Genomic DNA, 21,084 nt, shown 5'->3' on the forward strand with positions numbered 1-21,084 from the left:
ATGGACAGGTAGACATATCCTAGACAGACAGATGGACAAACTACCTCAAGTAGGTGTGGAGCAAGAAGGAGATTCTCCTGGCTCCTTCACCCCTGCTCGGCTGCCCTGGCTCCAGCCCAGTGTCACCTCTGCTGGAGACACCCCGAGGGGGAAGAGAAGAAGGAGGCAGGAGCTGGTGAAGGTGGCAAGATTGGCCCCCTTCCCACCACAGGGAGTCCTGCAGGTGGTGGAGCAGCTGGGGGGGGAGGTTTTGGGAAAAAGTTTGATTTCTTCTTCTGGCAGTGAGTCACAGCCGCGCTCTTCCGCCCCGGGGAGACGTTGTTTCTGGGCTGTCCCCTCGTTCCCCCCCCACCCCGAACCTTCTGAATGTGGGAATTGGCCCCCTCTGCTCCTGCTGGCACTTCCTGGTGGTCACCAAAACCCAACGGGCTGGTGACGCTGCTCAAAGAAAAAGATGATTGAACTGGTTTCAAACGATAAAACTCGGGTGGAAAAAAACAAAACAGCCCCTGTCGGTGCTGGGCTCCAACGGCTGGGAAAGGGGAGCTGTGGGCTGGGGAAGGGGCCTGGCCCAGGTCCCTCTGGCAGTGCCAAGGCTGCCCCAGACTCTGTGGTGAGGTTCTCCCCCGGGGGTGTTGCACCCCTGCCCACACCCAACTTCCGCCACCCTTGGTCCCACAGCCACCCTTGGGCAACCCCGGGGCCCCACGCAGGTCCCGGCACCGGGCGGTTGCGTTTCCTCCCTGGGGGCACCCGTGGGTTCTGCAGGCAGAGGGGCTGAGCCGTGTGTCCCCCCCTTGGCCAGCACCCAAAGGTGTCACCCGGGGGGTTGGGCAGCTGTGAATGGACAGACAGATGAACAGAGCATCATCTCTCCCCGTGCTGTGGCCAGGAGGATGCTCTGTACTTCCCAGGCTGCCACCTTCCTCCTTCCCAGGCTGGATCTTCAGCTCCCACGGCTGGACTTGGGCTGTGAAACCCCCTGGGCTGGGACATGGGTGTCCCCACGTGGCCACCACCCCTGTGCCTGCCACTGGCTCTGCATTTGGATTTCAGGGCAGCTGAGCCTGTTTTGGGTTCAACCAGCCACTCGGGTACCGAGCGGCACAACTGCTGGGACTTGAAGTGGCCCTTTCCCGGGAAGCCCGGTGGTAGAACCAGATCCAGGGATGCTCCCTGGGCCAGACCTGCCAGATCCACCAGGATGCTCTGTAGGACACCACGCTTCCTCGGTGGACCTGCTGCGACTCCCTCGAGGAACTTAACCAACGAACATCCCCGCGGGCCAACCCCCAGCTCCCCCAGCATCATTTCCTCCCACCAGCCCGGTCGGGCCCTCTCCCCCGTGCCCTGGGCCAGCGCTGGCAGGCCGGTTTGGGGCGCGGGTGCCCCCCGTGGTGGCACATGGGTGCCCTTTAAAAGCCCAGCTTCCCCATCGCCCCGGCAGTAAGGAAGTGGCTCGCGCGCCGAGAGCAGCCGGTCCCGGCCATGCGGCACGACGGGCGGCTCCCGGGGGTGCTGGTAGGTAGGTGTCCCCTCAGGGTCTCCCCTCCCATCCCCCCCCCCAGCCACTCTCTGGTTCCTCTCGAGCCCGGGGGGAGCTGCACGGGGGCAGCGGGGGGGGTCAAGGCGGTGCCCCCGGGGATGGTGTCACCGGGGCTGTCCCCGCTTTTGCCGCGGCCGTGTCACCTCCCAAGGGGTGTTGGTGGGGGGTGGGGACGTTCCCTCCCGCACTCTGCGGTGGGATGGGGAGCACCTGGGTGGGCTCCTGAAGATGCAGGAGGGGTCGCTCTGGGGGCTGAGGGTGGAGGGTCAGGGTCAGCTTGCTGGCGTGGGTCCCGCACCGCTCCAGGCCTGGATGCTGCGCCCAAGGCTGCCCTGCTGTGGGTGACAGCGGCCAAGGGGCTGGGTCCAGGACTGTCCCTGCTGTCCCCTCCTCTGCGGAGGCTGGTGCTGGCAGGGGGAGGTGCTGGGGCAACCACCACGGCTGGGCTGCTTGATGCCATCCTCATCCTCCTCCCCCCTGCCAGGTCCCCAGCAGGCTTTTGGCAGAGGGGCTGGATGGTCCCCACGGCAGGACCAGGGGCTTCAGTGGGGAGGGGGGCATGTGTGCCTGACACATGGCCAGTCTCACCTCCGGGCTTGATGCCAGGGTGATGGGCACACGGGACCAAGCTCTTACCACTGCTGCTGTCACCCCTCCTGCTCACCCTCTCCTTTTCCTCGCCAGCTGTCACCAAAGGGCTCCTCATCCTCTGGGCAGTGCCAGGCCAAGGGGGGCGGCCCCCCACCCTGCAGCAGATCCAGGCACTGGTGAGGCACATGGCTGAAGACGCCCAGGAGCTCTTCACCTTCTATGTAAGTCCCCTTCCCCAGGGCATGGGGTGGCTCCTGTCCCCTCCATGGGGAGACACGGGGCTGGGCTGGGGGTTCCCATGCTGCTGGCACCCCCGTTCTCTGACCTCTCCCTCCACACACACACACACACACACAGGAGAAGAACCAGGGCTTGGCCATCAATCATTTGTGCCGCAACAACCACCCGCCTGAGTGGCTGCGGGGACCAGAGACAGTGCCCAGGGGGCTGCAGGAGCTGCGGGGGCTGCGGGGGACCATGGTCCGCATGGCCCAGGCGCTGCAGGACATCACCCGGCACCAGCGCGACCTCAACCCCCCCGGCGCCGAAATCCTGCGCCGCTTGGCCAGCACCCACCTGAAGGTGCGGGGGCTCCTCAACAACCTGGATGTGCTCTACCCAACCCCCAGCCCCCGCCCCGGCCGCCAGCCCCCGCCCAGCCCCGCAGCACCCGCCAAGGTCTTCCAGAAGAAGCTGGAGGGGTGCCAGATCCTCTGGAGCTTCTCCCGCTTGATGGCCAAGCTCAGCTCCCAGCTGGAGGGCAAGAACCGCCGAGCGCGCCGGGACAGGCAACGAGGGCGCCGGGGCTCACGGCTGCCCAGGCGCTCCTAGCATCACCAGGGCTTTCCCTAGCTCCATCTTCATCTCCACCTCCATCGTCATCTCCACCTCCATCATCACCTTCATCTCATCTCCGTCGTCTCCCTCATCTCCATCCCGTCTCCAGGATGGAGATGCTCTGGCCAGCTGGGACACACCACAGAGACCTTCTAAGCTCGCACGGGTGAGGACACAAGCGTGCTGGAAGCAGGTCCCATCCCTTTGGCTTGCCACGGGGACCAAGCTGTCCCCATGCCACTGGTTGGCTGAAGGACAGCCCTGGCAGCTCCCCCATATCCTGCCCCACGTTTCAGCAGCCCTGGTGCCACAGGAGCCACACGCCCAGGTGTCCCCCAGCGCTGCAGGATGGAGCCATCCCCATGTCCCTGAGCCCTGCCAGATTTTCCAGTGATTCAATGGGTCGGGTGACCCAGCCTGACTAAGCTCCCCCAGCACCCGCTGCGCTGCCACCGCTGTCACCCCTGCCTCCCTGCCCTGGGTTGGCTGCTCCAGAGAGTGTCTGGGACCACAAGCCTGCAAGCTCAGTGTCCCTGGCAGCTCGGTGTCCCTGGCAGCTCAGTGTCCCCATGAGCTTGGTGTCTCCTTGAGCTCAGTGTCCCTGTGAGCTCAGGTGTTCCTGCATTCCCAGTGTCCGCATGTTCTTGGTGTCTCTACAAGCTCAGTGTCCCTGTCTTCATCCCTGTGCTCTCAGTGTCCCCGTGTTCTTCATGTCCCTGTGCTTGTCCCTCTGCAGTGTCCCTCTGCTCACCCTTGGTGACCCCACGCTCTGGGTGGCCCCTGCTCTCAGCCCCCCCCATGTCCCCAGGGGCCCCATGCTTTTCCCTCTGCTTTCAGTGTCCCTGTACCCTCATGTCCCCCAGCCCCTGGGGACACTGCAACTCCAGCTGCGCTGGGCAGGGGCTCAGCCCCAGCCACCACACTGTGACAGTGGGTGGTGGCACCCACCCCCCTCCCCACTAATTTATACATTAATATTTGTCTGGGTTTTGTATTTATTGAATCTTGAGTTTAATTTAATACATCCCTGAAGTGGGAAGAAATATTTAAGGATGGGTTTTTAATATATAAAGATCTATTTTTATGGTAACTTTTTTTTGTATCATGTTCAGCTGTGACTGTAACGAGGTTTTATTTATGACTCTTGGTATTTTTTTGGTACTGTGAGAAGGGCTGTGCCCAGCAGGGCTCCTGGCACCCCCACTTGTGGGCAGTGACACAAGAAAATAAAGTGGTGACCTCGGCCTGTGGGCCGCTGAGCAGTTGTGTCCATGTGTCTGGGTGTCCTGGGGGTGTCCCTGTGTCTGGGTGTCCTTGTGTCATTGTGTCCTGGGGGTGTCCCTGTGTCTGAGTGTCCTGGGGGTGTCCCTGTGTCGGGGTGTCCTGGCGGTGTCCCTGTGTCTGAGTGTCCTGGTGTCCTTGTAACCTGGTGGTGCCCCTGTGTCTGGGTGTCCCTGTGTCTGGGTGTCCCCATGTCCAGATGTCCCAGTGTCCAGGTGTTCCTGTGTCCAGATATCCTGATGTCCCTGTGTCCAGGTGTCTGTGGGCAGAGCGTGTGTCTGAATGGCCGTGGCCAGGCTGTGCCATCGTGCTCCCCAGGACACGTGGCATAGCACGGCATGGTGGCATGGGGTGGGAAGGGACCTGGCCTGGTATGGCACAGCATGGCATGGCACCTGGCACAACGTGGCACAGCATCGCATGGCACGTGGCACGGTGTGGCACATGGCAGGCGGCCTGGCAAGACGTGGCACCCCACGGCATGGCCTGGCACTGCCACGGTGGCACAACCCCACACGGCACCACGTGTCACACACCCGCGTGTGCCCAGCGACCTGGCACAGCCACCAGCAGGTGCTGGGCCACGGCCGCAGCCGAGCAGGGTGACATGTCCCTGCCAGGGCCACCGTGGGGACCGGGCCACCCCGCTGCCACCGCTCCCGCTGAGTCAAAAATCCTAAGACCGGGTCATGTGTCCCCGCGGAGTCACTCGTTCCCTGCCCTGTGCCCGTGCCCGCCGGGCCACCCGGCACTGCTGCTGGCACTGCCACCTGACTCAGTCCTGGGGACCATCGCCAGCGAGACGGTGCTGGCACCCGCTGCCAGGTGGGGACACCCAGGATGGGGACAATGTCACCATGAAGCAGCCTGGGCCGGCTTGCTGTGCCGCGGGTGACCGTCACCGTGACCGTGCCACCACTCACCAGCTGCCACCCCCCCTGCTCCGTGCATGGGCTGCAGAGGGGAGGGCACAGGTATGTGACACCCCGGGACCAGTCTGGAGGGGTGGGGGGGGCACCCCCAAACAGGGGCTGCACCCTGGCTGAGTGTCATCCCATGGCTGGGTCCCTGCCTGCAGGGCCACCCAGGGGACCCACTGCCCAGCCCTGGGAAAAGCCACCCCAGGGCGGGGGGGGGATGTCACTTGGTCACGGTCCCCCAAAGTCCTGCTTGCCCTGCGACAGCCCGGCTGGGATGGGGAGCAGTGGGGTGCCTGCCCGGGGGTGACACCGGAGGGGAAGGGGGATGTGACACCGGGGGGATCCACAGGGACTTGGGGGAGGAGGGGGGGGGCAGCAGCTCTAGGCAGGGGAACATCATGAGTCAAAAGGGAATTCAGTCCTCACTGTATCCACCCCCTGGACTCCCCCCGAGGATGGGACATGGGGGCACCCCCGCCTTGCTCATCCCTTCCTCAGCCCCCCCCTGGCACAGCCCCCCCAGCCTCTCAACCTGTGGGACCCCCGGGGGCTGCGGTGAGGGACACAGGTCTGGACAGGGGGGGGTGTGTTTGTGTCCCTACAGGGGGACAGCATGGGAAGGGGACCCAGAGGGGACCTCAGAGGGGTTGGGGGTGGGAGGGCGGGACAGGGGGCAATTATGGGATGTGGATGAGGCAGTTCTGGGATGGGGAGGAGGTGGAGGTGCCAATTATGGGATGGGGCAGGAGGGGTCAGTTCTGGGACAGGGAGAGGACAGGTCTGGGATGGGGATGGGGGCGGTTCTGGGTGGGTATGGGGCAGTTTTGGGTGGGTACGGGGCAGTTCTGATGGGAATGGGGGGGCAATTATGGGCTGGGGAGTGGCTAGTTCTAGGCTGGGGCAGCAGGGGGCAGCACGGGGACAGGGATGGGGCAGGAGGGGACTGGGATCGGGACGGGGATTGGGATGGGAGGGGATGGGATGGGACGGGGGCTGGGGGCAGCTGTGCGGGGAGCAGAGCAGCAGGCAGCGGTAGTTCTGGGACAGCCTGGCTTGGCTGGCGGTGGGGACAGCAGGGACCGCAGGCAGCTGTGTCCTTCCTGCCCCAACTTGTCCCCAGCTCCACTCCCGGAGTCCCCAAACCGGGGACACTCCAGGGCACCCCACCAGCTCCCACACCCGCCCCCTCGAGGTCCCTCCTTGGACACCCCCCCGCGCCCCATATCACCACCTCGCCAGGCTCCTGCATTGTCCCCACGGGCCACCCACGCAGGATCAGTGCGGGGACGTTCCTACTCCCCAGACATTTGAGGAAGGGCATTTTCCTGGGCATCACTGGGCAACTTCCCCCCTCCAGCCTGCCAGAACCAGGATTCGGGGTTTTCCTGCTGGAGCATCCTCCTCTGCAGAAGGGAACCCCCATTTCAAGCCCCACCCCCCCGAAAACATTATAAATGAACCTTCAGACCTTGCCCGGCTAAAGACACCACCTGGTCCTAGGCTGGGAAATGCAGGGAAAAGGCAGCAAAGAGCAAACCCCTGGCAATCCCTGCGTGTGATCCACTCGAGGACATGCCCTTAATTAAGAAATGTTAATTTCTTAGCTAATTAATGCCATCCGATACCTCCTGGTACATGATGTTCTGCTCACTGCACCCCAGTAAACAAGGGCAAACCCCCCCCCCCCCCGGCTTTTCTCATCCCTTGGTTCCCCAGCCCTGCCTGGCATCCCAGTAAGGCCAGACTGGGCTGAAATGGGCTGCTAGGGCATCACTGGTGGCACCCAAGCTGGGAGACCAGCCAGGTCGCCAGGGTCACCACGGGGAAACTGAGGCAGTCAGTGGCTACCTGACCAAACTCCCCCAGCATCGGGGTCCTCGCGTCCCCCCTCAACTTGTCACCCCCTGCTATGGGGTGGTGGTGGCTCTTGCATCACCGTCCCCCGAGTGTCACCCCGGCGGGTTCAGGCTGCAGCACAACCAGGGCACAAACTTGCTAAACCTGATTCAAAGCCCCAGCTCGGGCCGTGCCCCTGGGGGGGGGGGGCGGGGGGGAGAAATCTCCACAAGAAAAACAAAAAAACTCCTTTTAACCTGTTTTTCACCCAAAGGGGGGAGTGTACAGCCCCGCAGCATCCCGCTGGCACGGGACCAGCCCACCACCCACCCACCCGAGGGCTTGAGCCCCTCGTGAGGGTCCTTGTCCCCATCCTGAGCTGAGTCCCTTGCCCAGGGGCCGGGTACCCTCCTGTGCCGGGCAGGGCACAGCCCCGCCGGAGGAAGGGTTAACGCCGGGGGGGAGGCCGGTCCAGCCTCTCCCCCTGGGTGGGTTTGTCTTTTTTTCGCAGAGAAAACCCACCCTTCGGTATTTTTTGACCCAAAGGGACAAGCTACCGGAGGGCCGGGGGACACCGATACCACCGCATCTGTCCCAGCCCCCGCCACTGCCCCCTTCCAAATCCTCCCCAAAAAAAGAGAACAGCCCCATATTAATTATTTTTTTTTTTTTCTCCCTCCATTCTCATTCGACTGCCGGTCCCGGCGGCCTGTGGGGAAGCCCCGGCCCGGGGAAGGGGGGACCCGGGGGTGAAAGTGCTTGTGGCATCGTGAGTCACGGTGCAGCTCTCGCCGTCGAGCCTCGACGCCACCGCCCCCCGCGACGCCCCCAGACCCCACGTGCTGCCGTTCCTTTCCCTTTGGGGGGTGGGTGGCTTTAATTCATCTTCCCCCCCCCCCCCTTCCCCCCCCCAACTTTCCCACCCACTTCCCCAGCACCTTCTCGACCCCGCGGGTGAATAAAAACCGACCCAAAACCAACAAAAAACACCCCCCCCCCCGCACACACACACACCAAAGCCACAATCCCGGTGACATCAACTTTATCAGAAGTTTATTTCTAAGAATCATTCATGATTTCCAGAGCCCTCGACTTCCTTATTTCCAGTTTCAATAGAATTAACGATAGTGGTGCTGCTCCCCCCACGTCCCCCCCCTCCTCCCCTTTCTTACAACACAGGCTGGCTGCCGGACCGGTATATAAACCCCGAGAAGTCCCCCAGTATGAACATGAATTTCTGAAAACTTCCTCTGCCAACACCAATCTCTATTAAGTGGCTCCCGGGACGCAGCTCACAATGAAGTTCGTGCCGGCAGGTAAAAAAAAAACCAAACCCAACTAATAATAAAAAAACCAACTTTGGGGAACTTATTTTCCCTTCGCCTTCCCTTTCCCCCCCCCCTCCTCCTTTTCCGCTCTCCCCCCCCTTTTCCTCCTCCCTCCCTCCCCCCCCCCCCCCCCCCCCCTCCTTTTCCCGGTGATGCTCGGGCACAGGCGGGTCCCGGTTCGCTGCTGGAGCGAAGGTTCCCGCTGCGCCGCGTTCCCCCGGGATGAGCATCTCTGGGAATTGGCAGCGGGGAGCGAAGCGGCGCTGGCGCGATGCAGCCAACATCTGGACACTTATATAACTGGAAATGCTTCCAAAAGGGGGAAAAAAAAAAACCAACAAAACCCTAACCAAAACAACAACCAACAAAAAAAAGAAACAAACCAACAAGCGAGGGAGGGGGGAATTGATTTTTTTTTTTTTTGGACTTTTTATTAATACTTTCGCCCCCCCCTCCTCCTGTTTTCACTCCTGGGTCTCTCGCCGGGAGCAGCGGAGGGATGGGGAGGCTGCCAAGGGCAAGGGGGGGGGGTTGGAGGGAGCGGCTGGCACCCCAGAGGCAGAGCTGGGGGGTCCCCGTGGGGCAGCGCCCACCCAGGACCCCCCAACTCACCCAGCGCCGGGCACATGTGCGTGCTGAGCCCAGCTGTGAAATGGGGGGGATGTGGCGTGCGGGGTGTCGGGGAGGGGGCGGGTTGGGGGGCAGGGCCATGGGAGCACCCGGGGAGGGGAGCAGCGGCGGGTCAGGGATCGCAACAGGTAAGTCCTTTCCCACCCGGGCAGGGGAAATGAAGGGAGGCTCGGATTACCCGGCACGTCGGAGGCGTTGACAAGTGTGGGCAGCTTCAGCGCTTGTCACGGCCCGAGGACATCGCTGGCAGCGTGGCACGGGCCCCCCACCCTGCCAGGGGCACCGGCAGCGGGGACCCCTCCACAGCACCCCGTCCCCAGGCTGCAGGGCACCGCGGCAGGGCTCCGGAGCTGGCTCGGCCTCCCTGAGCAGGGATGCTGGTTTGAGGGGGCTCCCCTGTGATGGGGGAGCTGGAGAAGGAGGAGGACGGGGCGACCCGGCTGTTGGCGGCTTAAGGGTCCAGTTGTTCCATGTCCAGGGATTTCCTGGCCGGTGGCTCTGGCAGCTGCAGCATCTCTCCCCGGGGTTCCTCCGGGATGCGCCCACTGAGCAGACAGGGAAACTGAGGCAGGCAGGAGGGTGGGAGCAGGCAGGAGCAGGGGGATGCCGGAGGCAGGTTTCCTTGCGGGTGCCCCCGCTGAGTCAGCCGGAGCTGGGGTGGGGCCTGGCTCCTGCAGCGCCCGGCCGAGGATAACGGAGGGGAAAAAAAGAGTTTTGCATATTTGATTGAAGCCCACAGGTCGTCACCGGGGCCGGTTGCGAAATGTGGGAATGCAGCAGGGAGCCCCGCGGGGATGGGAGGCCGGGGAGCCCCTGCTGGGGGGCAGGTGAGCCAGACGGCAGGACACGGCCTCGGCACGGCAACGCTGGGGGTCTGGGGGCTGCTGGCCAAGCTGGACCCCCACCCAGGCTGTGTGGGTCCCCAAGCTGGCTGGATACCCCCTTTTTAGGGTGCTGGTGGCATCAGCGGGCGATGCTCACCAGCCTCCCCGGTGAGTCGCTCCCCACCCCCCCCCCTCCATGACATCCCCTCTATGTCCCCACGCAGGTGTGGTGCCCTTCGTGGCCCTGCTCCTGCTGCAGCGGCGGCCGGTGGCCGGGAGGGCGCTGCTGGTGGGCGGCCCCGGCTGCCCCGGGCACGGGCTGTGCCGCTCCAACGTGCAGGAGCAGACCCGCAGGCAGGTCGCGCTGCTCAACGCCACCGCCCAGGACCTCTTCAGCCTCTACGTGAGTGGGGTCGGGGATGGACGGGGGAGCCGCGGGTGCACCTAGGGCGTGAAGGGGCAGGGGTGGCAGCAGGAGGTGGCTGGGAGGGAGGGAGGGAGGGTGGGGAGCGTGGTGGGGGGACACGGGGGTGACGCTCACATCTCCCCACAGCTGAAGTGCCAGGGAGAGCCCTTCAGCAGCGACAGCGACAAGCTCTGCAGCCCCGCTGGCGTCTTCTTCCCTGCCTTCCGCGTCAACCGGACAAGCGAGAGGAAGGAGGTCATGGTGGCCATGTACAAGCTCTTTGCCTTCCTCAACGCCTCGCTGGGGAACATCACAGAGGACCAGGAGGGGCTCAACCCCACAGCCAAGGAGCTCCTTGACAGGCTCCACAACACCACCAAGACCACCCGGGGCCTCATTTCCAACCTCACCTGCCTCCTCTGCAAGAACTACAACATCTTCCAGGTGGATGTCAGCTATGGGGAGAGCTCAAAGGGCAAAAAGACCTTCAAGAAGAAGCAGCAGGGCTGCCAGGTGCTCAGGAAGTATGTGCAGGTCATCGCCCAGGCCGCCCATATCCTCCTACCTCATCTCAGCCCGTTGTGAGCACCTGCCCTGGCTCCTCTGCCTGCCCCGTTGCCCCGCTGCTGCCTCCTGATCTTCCTATTTATTACCTTGGACCTTGTGCTGGCTCCATCTGCCCTCTGGTAATTTATTGGCACCGAACCTTGCAGCCTGGTGTGTCCTGGGTGGAGCAGACCCGGGGCCAGCATCCAGCAGGACGAGGTGGTGCATCCCTGAGGTGATGCCAGGGCACAGGCAGCTCCCGGGATGTGCCTCAGCTGTCTCTGTGCTCCCCTGGGTGCAGGGAGCTGTGGGTGCTGCGTGGAGCTGGTGGCAGGGCCAGGCTCTGTCTCCCACGGCCAGTCTCCTCCACCATGGAGATGAACTTGGTGGATGTGCTCCAGCATCAGCCGAAAGCCTCGCGAAAAAGAATGGAGATGAAAGCTGCTGGGAGGCTGCAGCTGGCAGGGGACGTGGGATGGTGACACACAGACATTGGGGACACAGGGACAGGCTCCCCCCCCTGCACGATTTGGGGCTGGGTTACCCCACAAGGAGCTGAACTGAGGGTACTGGGGTGGCCACAGCGGCTGGGGCTGGGTCCCACCGCCTCGGACAAGGCCACCCGCTGGGGACAGAGGCATGGGCCACCCCACCAGGGAGCACTGTCCCCCCGCGCGGGCACGGCGGGGCTCGCAGAGACCCTCCCTCCCGCTTGGGAAAGTGCTTTTCCCATCGGAAGGGCTCTGAATGCACTAGCGGCCAAGGGCTGAACTTTCAGCTTCACACTGCTGAGCACGGGGGCTGTGGGGACACGGGGACGTGGGGACACGGGGACATGGGGACACTGGGACATGGGGACGCAGGGCCAGGCCCCAGGCTGGTGGCAGGAGACGCTGGCTCGCTCCTGGCACCAGAGCGGGCACCGAGGGTTATTTATTGCCTCTGTGGAAAGCCCAGCGTGCACTGAGTGCTCTGACCTGACTTTTAGTAATGTTATTAATAATAATTAATAATAAGATTTCTGGTAATATATATAGAGAGGATTTTATTTAAATATTTATTTTTTTATACTTATTTCCCCCCTTTTTTAAAATAAACTGACAGAAATGGACAGTATTCGACGCCTCTCTGCTGGGTTCCCTTTGCTCTCACCCTCAAACACTTGGGCTTCCCCCCCAAGAACACCCTCAGAGATGCTCCAAAAACCCCTCAAGCATTGCTGGGGCTGGGGGGTCACCATCCCCTCCCTCCTTCCCTTCCCATCTCTGACAGGATGGCCGATTGGGAAGGTATTTTCTCTGGGGGGATGTTTAATTTGACACTCTCCAGCTGCTTAAAAGTTAATGGGAGGTTGCGGGGACCATCACGGTGTGGGGAGCATCGTGGTGTGGGGAGTGTCACAGTGTGGGGACCATCATGGTGCAGGGAGCACTGTGCTGCAGGGAGCTGCACTCTGGCAAGGCTGGCAGTGCCTGAGGAGCCCGGGAAATGCCAAAGCTGGCTGGGAAGAGGCAGAGGGAGGTGAGAGAGTGTGTCGGGGGTGGGGACAGATAAAATCCCAGCCGCTTCCCAGGCAGTGCTGGGAGAGGCTCAGCAAAGCTTCACCAGGGCCAAGACCACCTAAGGCTCCTCCAGCACCCTGGTCCTCCTGAGCGTCTCGGATGGGGCTGTATCGGTTAACAAGAGGCTGATTATACAGGAGACGTTGGAGCAGTATGATGAAATTTTCCTCCTCCTCCAGAGCCCTCGGGCCTCCAGCCAAACCTCCCAGGCATGAGACAGCAAGCGGATGAGCTAAGATCCTGTGTGATCATCTCTTGTGTCTCGGAGGAGCCCCAATCAAAAAATCATCGCAAAAGTCCGATTGTCCCCCCCCAAAACCTTTTCTTTCTCTGACCCATCAGGTCGCGCTGCCCTGTTAGGTCCCCCGGCTCCTATAGGAGGTTTCATGGCATTGGTTTGCCCCCAAAATGGCACCATCATAGGCAGCCTCATGTCACCAGCAGCCTCGTGCTGTGACAGCAGGGTGAGCAGCTCAAGCTGTCTCCTCATGGTGAGGGGTGAGCCCCAAACCAGTGCTGGCTCCCCCCGCTGCAGCAGAGACACCCGGGGACATCCCTGGATGCTGCGGTGGGTCCCCAGGCATGGTCCTCATCATCCCATCCTGCCACCAGGGAAAGAACCCCGGGTGCCCCCTGCAGCACTGCCCTGGATGGTGCCCAGGGTCACAGGCCATTTGTGGGGCCCGTTTCCAGCCAGCACCATGAGATAAGATGTCCTCAACCCCATGCAAACCCCTCCAAAACACAGGGATGGGGCAGGGCACAGTGGCAGCCTCAGAGGGGACAGCACCATCTCTTTGGGACAGGCATCATGCAACAGGGCCAGGTTCTGCAGAGCATGCCAAGGTCACCGTGTCCCTGCAGCTGGGGACACCCAGCTGTCCCCATGGCTATTGCTACTGGGCCATCATCTGGCCAACATCCTGTATGCTGGACACCCAGGGCTGGACATCCAGGCTGGGCCTGTTTGCATGTAAATATCCACCCCTTGTCCCCAGCAGGGATGCAGCAGGTGCCTGGGGGTGCCACCAACCTGCTCCTGGGGGCTGGAGGGGTGGCAGTGGCTGGGGGCTGGGGTTGAGCTCAGCAGGGCTGGGAGCTGGGCTGGGGATGAGGTCCAGCATGGGGAGCACAGCAGCGAGGAGCTGTGCACATCTGGATTTCTCACGCTTGCGTTCAACGTCCCTCCTCAACCAGATGGCAAAAATAAATAAATAGAATAAATCAGAGCCTCCTGACATAAATTGGGAACTCACACCCGGGCTCTGCGTTTCATGAGTCTCCCTGGAAGACAGTCAAATACAGGCGAGGACAATGGGTTCACTTCTCCCCCGTGTCGGGTCATTCCCAGTTAAGGCTCATTAGCGGCGGGCGGGGGATTAACTCTTCCTTCCCTGGGAAGGCGGCTCCTGCCGAAGTGTGGACGAGTCCCCACAGTTCCCCAAACCCCATCCTTGGCCTCCCCTGGGGTTTCAGGGTTGGGGCTGGAGGCCGGTGCCATCAACCCGGCTCCTGGGAGCCTGGGAGGCATCTCCCGACGCTTGGTGCACATCCCAGCCCCCGGGGAGATGGCCAAGGCTCTCCATGACCTCAGCCAGCAGCCGATCCCACCCAGCTCCGCAGCCACCGGGGGGGAACCCGGGGCTGCGGCTCCCCGGGGGGGCGGGCGGGCGGCTGGACCCCGCGGACCTGTCCCGTCCCCCCCCCCCCCGCGGCCGGGGAAAAGGATTTTGGCGGGGGCGGCAGCCGGGGGAGCAGGGGGTGCTGGAGGGAGCCGCGATGGGGGCGATGCCCGCGCCCCGACAGCGGAGCGGCCCGAGCTCGGGCCCCGCGGGCCGGGGCTCCTGCGGGGAGCGCGGTACGTGAGGAGCCCGCGGTGAAGTCAGAGCGGCTGCCTGGGTGTGCCGGGCTGACCTCAGCCCTTGGCCCCGCGGCGCGGATCATGTGCCGAGTGACGCCGCGCAGCCCGGCCCGACGGGCCCGCCGCTGCCCCGGGGCCACCGCCAGACCGGACTTGCCGTCCCGGGCTGCAGGTGCGGCGTGGGGGCACCCACGGCTCTGCCTCCCGCCCCGGGGTGGGTGGTTGGTGCCCTGCGCTGCGTCCCGGGGGTCGGGCATCCCCACTGGGGCTGTTCCCGGAAAGGTCCCAGTTGGAGCATCCCACCTGCCCCTGTGTGCACCTGGGCTGGGGTCACACCTGCTGGTGCCCAGGGCAGAGTCCCTTCCCCAGCCAGGAGGTCCTACACGGGAGACATGTTTGGCCCTTAATGATCACCCCGTCGGGCCCCTAATACCGAGCCAGGTCCCAATGGGTCCCCGAGGAAGGGAACTTAGAATCTCAGCATCCCAGGCTTGTTTGGGTGAGAAAGGACCTTAAAGATCATCCAGTCCCAACCTCCTGCAGGGGACACCCAGGCAAGGGACACCTCCCACCAGCCCAGGTTGCTCCAAGCCCCATGCAACCTGCCCTTCAACACTGCCAGAGATGGGGCAGCCACAGCTTCCCTGGGCAACCTGGGCCAGGGTCTCACCACCCTCACAGCAAAGAATTTCCTCCTCATGTCCAACCTCAGTCTCCCCTCTGCCAGTTTAAAGCCAGCACGGTGTCCAGAGACCAGTAGCCCTTCCTCACTGTCCGGGGCTGGAGACCAGCCTGAGCACGGAGAGAAGAGCTGAGTCCATCTGAAACGCGTTTGTCCCCGGGCACTGTTGCTGCAATAGCAGATGCTCCAGTGGGTCCCAGGCCACATCAGAGCTCGGTGGCGCGGGAACCTCACGTTCGCACGGGAAGAAACAGCCCTTGCCCCAAAGAGCTCAAACTCCTAATTGGAGACCAACCGTAACAAATAAAGGAGACAATGGGCTGGAGGCGAGACGAACGCAACCTCTGTCGCAGAACCCGGCTCTGAGAGTCGTCTCTGTGCCCGGCGGGGGACTTGGCACGGGCCAGCAAGAGCCAGGGGGAGGGCGGGGGCTGGATCCGGACCCCCCGGCGCAGGCACTGGCTGTGTGACACCGCTGGAGCTCCGGGCTGGCTCGGGAGCTGGATGACACATCCCCAGAGGTCCCCCGAGACCCTTGTCGGCAGCTTCGCTAAGCAAGTGTTTAGTCTTGCAGAGAGAGAGAGCTTGGAGCAGGATCAAACCCAGCCCCAGTGGAGCTGCTGGGGAGGCCTCCCCTTGCTGCACCCCAATATGGGGTGGCTGGAGAACCCCCCCAAACCTTGCAGAGGGCTGAGGGAACCCTTCTCCATCACTCTCTGCTGAGGAGGGGACGTGCTGCCTCATCTCTCACCGGGAGGGATGCACAGGGGCCAGGCCTGGGTATCTGATGGCAGAGGTTATCTCAGCACAGCTATCGGCCTCCAACAGAAGATGGGGAAGTTCCGCAGCCCTGGGTGCTCTCAACACCGATGGGGGAGCCTCGATAAAGTGCTCAGCACCCTGACCAGACCCTGATAAGATGCAGAGCATGCGGAGCACCCAGTTAGCAGGGTCGGAAAAGAGGTGAACACCCCAGCTCTTCCACCCCACCTCTGCTTGGGGGCTCATGTCACCTTGAGTCTCCCTTGCAGACCCTGAGTGCAAAATGTGGCAGGCTCTGTGAAGCTGAAGCTATCTGAGATGCATCTGGTGAGCAAAGGCATTTCAGATGGCCTGAAGCTACACAGTCCCTGGCTGGGGAGGGGAAAAATCAGGGCTCACAAGGAAGAGCTTACCCAAGAAAAGGCAGGGCACTGGGAAGAGGCAGGGAGCTGGCTGGGGTGAAGGATTGGGAATGAAGCCCTGAGCAGGCTCCCAGAGGAGTGGGCACCACTGGAAGAGACCCACCAGGATGGTGGGATGGTAGGGAAGGATGAGACCCCAGAAGAAGTGGGAGACACAGAAGCTCCCTGATGTCCTTGGAGCCAGGGCGGCATCACACAAGTGGGGACACTAAAGCCCCCGTGTCCCTCCTGATGCCATAGCTTGTGGTCCCCAGCCCCAGAGAGCAAAGGGGGTTTTGTCATCTTTGGCTGCCCATCAGCGTGGCTCTGTGGGCAGATGAGCTCCTGCTTCCCACTGAGACAAAGTCAGAAAACAATTAAAGATGGTGGAGATTCCCAGAGAAACTGAGAGACCAGAAGACAGAGACTTCTTTTGATGATAAAGGCAGAAAGCAGGAGAGAACAGCCATGACTGAGACTGAATCTGTCCACCTCTAGGGTGTCCACATGCTCCTTGCTCCTTCTGAGATCTCCAGCCCTGAGGAGCAGCAGCACCCCCATCCCAATGGCACTGCAGGGAAAGCAGGAGCTGCTCCCAGCTAACACTGGGGGATGCCTGACCCTGTAGCACCTACAGCACCCTGCTCACCACCTCCACCGCATGGCACCTGACTCCAGCAGGACCCCACAGCTGGGGACCCCCACCCACAGCAGCAGCGGGGCAGTGTCAGAGCCCCAGTGGGTGCCCTGCTGCCCCTTCCAGGCCTGGCTGCACCAGGTGCTGAGCTCTCCTCGAGGATGTCCGGATCAACCCTGGCTTCAGTGCATCTGGGATAATCCTTAGGGCTGGAACAGTGGGCACGTTCATTTACTGCAAGAAAATGAAGAGACTGGCAGTGCTGCCCAGCACGGGCCACGCTCACCCCTCCCCAGCAGCTGGCTCTGAGTCCTGTTTCCTAAGAACTCCACGGGTACGTGCAAACCCGCCGGGCGAGCGCGTGCGCGCCTGTGGCTGCGGCCACATTTGAATAACGGCCCCAGGTTCCATAGATAGGAAGTTCCTACGTGTCTTGTGAAGGCAGGAGCTGGAGAGGAGCAAGTCCAAGACGAGCCCCCACAGCAGCAGGGAAGCTGCAGCAGGAACTCAGCCTTCACCAGCCACCACAGACTCTCCTCCTCCGCAGCCGGGGCGCTGCAAGGCACAAACCTGTCAGGAACAAGATGCCTGACTCATTCGCCTGCTCCTAGAAAGATTTCTGCTTCTCTTTCTCCCAGGCTGGCCTATCCCACAGGGGCCCCATGTATGGCCTTGGGGCAGGGAGGGCAGCACCGGGTGGACCAAGTCCATCTCCTCCTGGTGGGATGCCCGCCGGGCTCCAGGATGGGGCTTTCCATGTGGGAATTGTGGTCACCCTACCTTGGTGGTGCCAAACACACCTCCTTGGTGATGCTGTATGTCAGCCTTGTGCAGGGCAGCAGTGGCTCTCCATGGTGCCCATCACCCGTCCCCACTGTCCCAGCACCTCCGTCTCCATCACCTCAGCATCACCAGCCTCATTATCCCCAATCCCCATTATCCCATCACCACCATTGTCCCATCACCATCAATCCTTGGGGCACCAGGAGCCACAGCCCCTCAAGGACTAGGTTTCCCCATCCCCTGGAGACAAGTGACATACTCTTTCTTTCTAACCCTGCTGCAATTCATATTCGACCTTTCTTCACCCCTTCCAGCATGCTGGGGCAGAGGGGAGCCGCCCGGTGGGGTTGGCAGGGAGAGCAGCACAGCCCTGACCCCAGACACATCCTGGGATTCATCCTTGCCTGGCAGCCAAGCCTGGGAGGAAACCAGCTCCAGCTGCACCTCTTTGCAGCTCCAGCTGCACCTCTTTGCAGCTCCTGCCACCGGGCTCTTCGCTGGAAAGGTCTGGGATGAGCAGCAGGAGGGACCTCCACACCAGCCCCGGAGCTGGGGCAGAACATGCTGCACTCCACAGCTCAGAGCTGCAAAGCCCACCAGGCTCCTCGCTCCCACCCCAAGCTGCTGGCACCACCACCCTCTGCACCGTGGCCCAAGACAAGCCCGGGCAGCAGGTCTGTCCCACGTCCCTGGGGCTGGTGTCACGCACGGGTCTGTTTATGTCTCGGCGTGTCAGCCCGCACCTGTGTTTATGTGTGTGTTTCCGTGTGTGTGCGTGTGGCTCCGTGTGTGTGGCGGGTCCCTGGGCGTGGACGGGTGTCTCTGCACATCGGGCTCTCGGCTAACCTCTCAGAAAATGCAAACAAGGCTGGAAGCCTGGCAGCTGCTCCCTGAGCCCGGCTCCAGCGCCGCTTCCAGACGGACCGTGACCGCAGGGCTGATGACCCAGCACACACGCTTCCTTTCGGGCCCTCTTAATTGCACCGTCAGATACTCTGAAACAAAGGAAATTAAAGACTGCTCTGATAGCAATAAATATGTCACGGGAGCAATCAGAGGCAGGCAGCTCCCAGGGAACCCTCCTCTCCCAGCAGTGATGGGAGAAGGGGCTGGTGGAGCTGCCGGAGCCACAGGCACAGGACCAGGCTTGGCCAGGACCCTGCTGAAAGCTGGGTGGGCATTGGCAGCACCACTGACCTTGGGAGAGGCCTGGGAGGGCTCCAGCACGGCCGCAGGCCAGCGATGGCCCCGCTGGATTTCTCATGGAAACTTGCGTAGGAACTTGCCAGGTCCCAGGATTTTTTCTTTTTTCCCTTCCCTTTGCCCAGATTTTCTCTAACCAGCTCCTCTGACTCCCTCCAGCTGCCTGCACGCGAGCGCTGCAGAAGGAACCGCCCGGAGCCAGGAGCAGAGCTGCTGCCGCTGCCCCGGCGAGCACGCGGCCCGCGGCATCTGCCGGGCACAGGTTTGGTTACCAGCGAAGCTGGGGGGATGGCGAGGTGTGTCAGCACAGGTCTAGGGGCTGAGCCAAATGGGGACCACCAAGATGGTGCTGGAGGATGCAGTGGGAGGTGGGGCTGGTTTAGAAGCCGGGATGAGCCTGGCGTGGCAGGGATGGCGGTGGCAGCCGGCAGGGCGTGGGAACGCTCCTCCCCAGCCACCCGCTCGTGGGGTGATTTCAGCACCTCAAGAAAGCCCCAACCCTGCATGGGAAACAGCCTCCCAGAAAGGATGGAAGAGCCTGGCACTGGCTTAGCCTGGAAAAGGTGGGGTGGGAGTTCCAGGGGCTGCGATGGAGCAGGGCAGAGGGATCTGTTATCCATCCACGGAAAGTGGGATGAGAGACCTTGGGCTTCATCCTCAGCATGACACGTTCAGGGGAGTTTTTCCTGTGTCCATGCTGGAGATGTGCTGGGTTTGCCCCGGAAGAGGCAGGACAGGGATGTGGAGAAGGCAGCTCCCTCCCACACAGGAGCTGCTCACCACAGCATCTCCGAGCTACGGAGCCCAATTCCAGGGACTTTCTCCCAACCTGAACCTCCCAGCTGCGACGCACAACGGTTTTTGGTTGAGAGTGGAGGGAGGCGAGAGCTGCTCAGAGACATCCAGGGTGAGGGGCTGAATTCAGGCAGCAGAATGGATTTGCTGGTCTAAATCCCTTCTGGAGCCAGAAAGTTTCTTTGGCTTCCTCACAGCAGTGTCCAGGCTATTGTGGGAAAGCACCGAGCACTGATTGCCACTTTGCCTCTGCTCAAGGCAGTGTCACAAGGCTCACCGAGAGAGGCTGGGGAACCAAGTCATTTTTGGCTGAAAAAGCATCTTTTCATAACCACAGGGGAGGAGGGAGCCATCTGGGCAGAAAACATAGGCAGGGCAGATGCCTAGAAATACCCAAACTCCTCCAAAAAATCACCCGAGGTAATAACTCTCCCCAGGCCCCAGCCGGATCCATCCCACCCTTCTCTCCCCTGACCCTGCTGGTCTCCCCTTTTCGGGGCAATTTCTGCAAAAGCTCTTTGGGAGCTGGGATGTCCTGTAGCACCCAGAGCCTTTTTGCTGATGGGCACGTTGCCCGGGCAGCGGCCGGAGGGCGCAGGCTGCGCAGCTTCCCTTCCCGGGAGCCGGAGGGGAAGGAAACGTGTCCGCCCGGGGCTGCCAGGAGCGTTGGTGCCGCAGCCGCTTCCGCTGCCCCGGCTGCAAAGGCTTCCTCGGGGGCAGCTGGTGGGGAGGGAAGGCCCTGGGGAGGGGGCACCTGGAATCCTGGGGTCTGTTCTGTGCTCCTCACAACAAGAAGGACATGGAGGGGCTGGAGCGTGTCCAGGGAAGGGCAAGGGAGCTGGGGAAGGGGCTGGAGCACAAGTGTGAGGAGGAGCAGCTGAGGGAGCTGGGGGTGTCCAGCCTGGAGACCAGGAGGTGAGGGGAGACCTGCTGGCTCTGCAGCTGCCTGAGAGGAGGTTGGAGACAGGGGGGTTGGTTTCTGCTCCCGAGGAACAAGTGAGAACAAGAACAAGTTGGAGACAAGAGGAAACGGCCTCAAGTTGTGCCAGGGGAGTTTTAGATTGGATCCTGGGAACAATTTCTTCCTGGAAAGGGTTGTCAGGCCCTGGCCCAGGCTGCCCAGGGAACCGGTGGATTCCCCATCCCTGCAGCCCCCAGGACACGTGGGTGCCAGGTGCCAGCACAGCCCCGCGGGGTCAGCACTCACTGCCACGTGCTGGGTGACACCCAGACCTGCCCATGGGCTGGAGCCGGCACCGTTCAGTCCCAGGCCCTGAGCCTGGTCTAGAGCCCAGGACTTTGGTCAAAGCACGTTGGAGTCAAGCCAGCAGCAACCCTGAGGAGCAGGGCAGGAGTGAGGCAGCTTTTGAGACCCTGCATTCGCTGGAGCTTGGGCACCTCTCAGCCCTGAACAAAAGAGGCTGTTGGGTGCTGCCCGGCCTTGACACAGGGACGTAGCCAAGAGCCTGTGTCCATGAGGATGGCTCCCTCCTGGCAGTGTACCATGGTGGAAGGAGGATGGGAAGAGCAAGGCAGCTTCTCCCCTTTGACCCTAGACGGGAGAGCACTGAGGAGCAGAGCAGCTTGGGCACCCAGACGAGGGGAAATCCGAGGTCCACCTCCCTCTTCGAGAAGCTGTTTGTGCATTTATGT

General features: G+C 62.2%; 2 protein-coding genes across 2 annotated transcripts; both read left to right on the forward strand.

The window, feature by feature from the left end:
* Positions 1-1,488: 1,488 nt before the first annotated feature.
* On the forward strand, positions 1,489-2,968 carry OSM (oncostatin M). The gene is made up of 3 exons (XM_051634276.1): positions 1,489-1,525; positions 2,231-2,358; positions 2,495-2,968. The coding sequence occupies exons 1-3, from the start codon at positions 1,489-1,491 to the stop codon at positions 2,966-2,968; spliced, it is 639 nt and encodes a 212-aa protein (XP_051490236.1).
* A 5,340-nt stretch (positions 2,969-8,308) lies between these two features.
* On the forward strand, positions 8,309-10,915 carry LIF (LIF interleukin 6 family cytokine). Its single transcript, XM_051634024.1, has 3 exons — positions 8,309-8,327; positions 10,018-10,196; positions 10,347-10,915. The coding sequence occupies exons 1-3, from the start codon at positions 8,309-8,311 to the stop codon at positions 10,782-10,784; spliced, it is 636 nt and encodes a 211-aa protein (XP_051489984.1). The 3' UTR covers positions 10,785-10,915.
* The last annotated feature ends 10,169 nt before the right edge of the window (positions 10,916-21,084 follow it).

Source organism: Apus apus, chromosome 16 (genome assembly GCF_020740795.1).
Source record: "Apus apus isolate bApuApu2 chromosome 16, bApuApu2.pri.cur, whole genome shotgun sequence".
Classification (NCBI taxonomy): domain Eukaryota; kingdom Metazoa; phylum Chordata; class Aves; order Apodiformes; family Apodidae; genus Apus; species Apus apus.

What these genes read in the sequence shown, in the direction of transcription:
- OSM (XM_051634276.1), top strand. Translation starts at nt 1,489, where the DNA reads ATGCGGCACGACGGGCGGCTCCCGGGGGTGCTGGTAG. An exon ending in GCTCCCGGGGGTGCTGGTAG is followed by an intron (nt 1,526 to 2,230) that starts GTAGGTGTCCCC and finishes TTTCCTCGCCAG; the next exon opens with CTGTCACCAAAGGGCTCCTC. An exon ending in AGGAGCTCTTCACCTTCTAT is followed by an intron (nt 2,359 to 2,494) that starts GTAAGTCCCCTT and finishes ACACACACACAG; the next exon opens with GAGAAGAACCAGGGCTTGGC.
- LIF (XM_051634024.1), top strand. An exon ending in AGGACCTCTTCAGCCTCTAC is followed by an intron (nt 10,197 to 10,346) that starts GTGAGTGGGGTC and finishes ATCTCCCCACAG; the next exon opens with CTGAAGTGCCAGGGAGAGCC.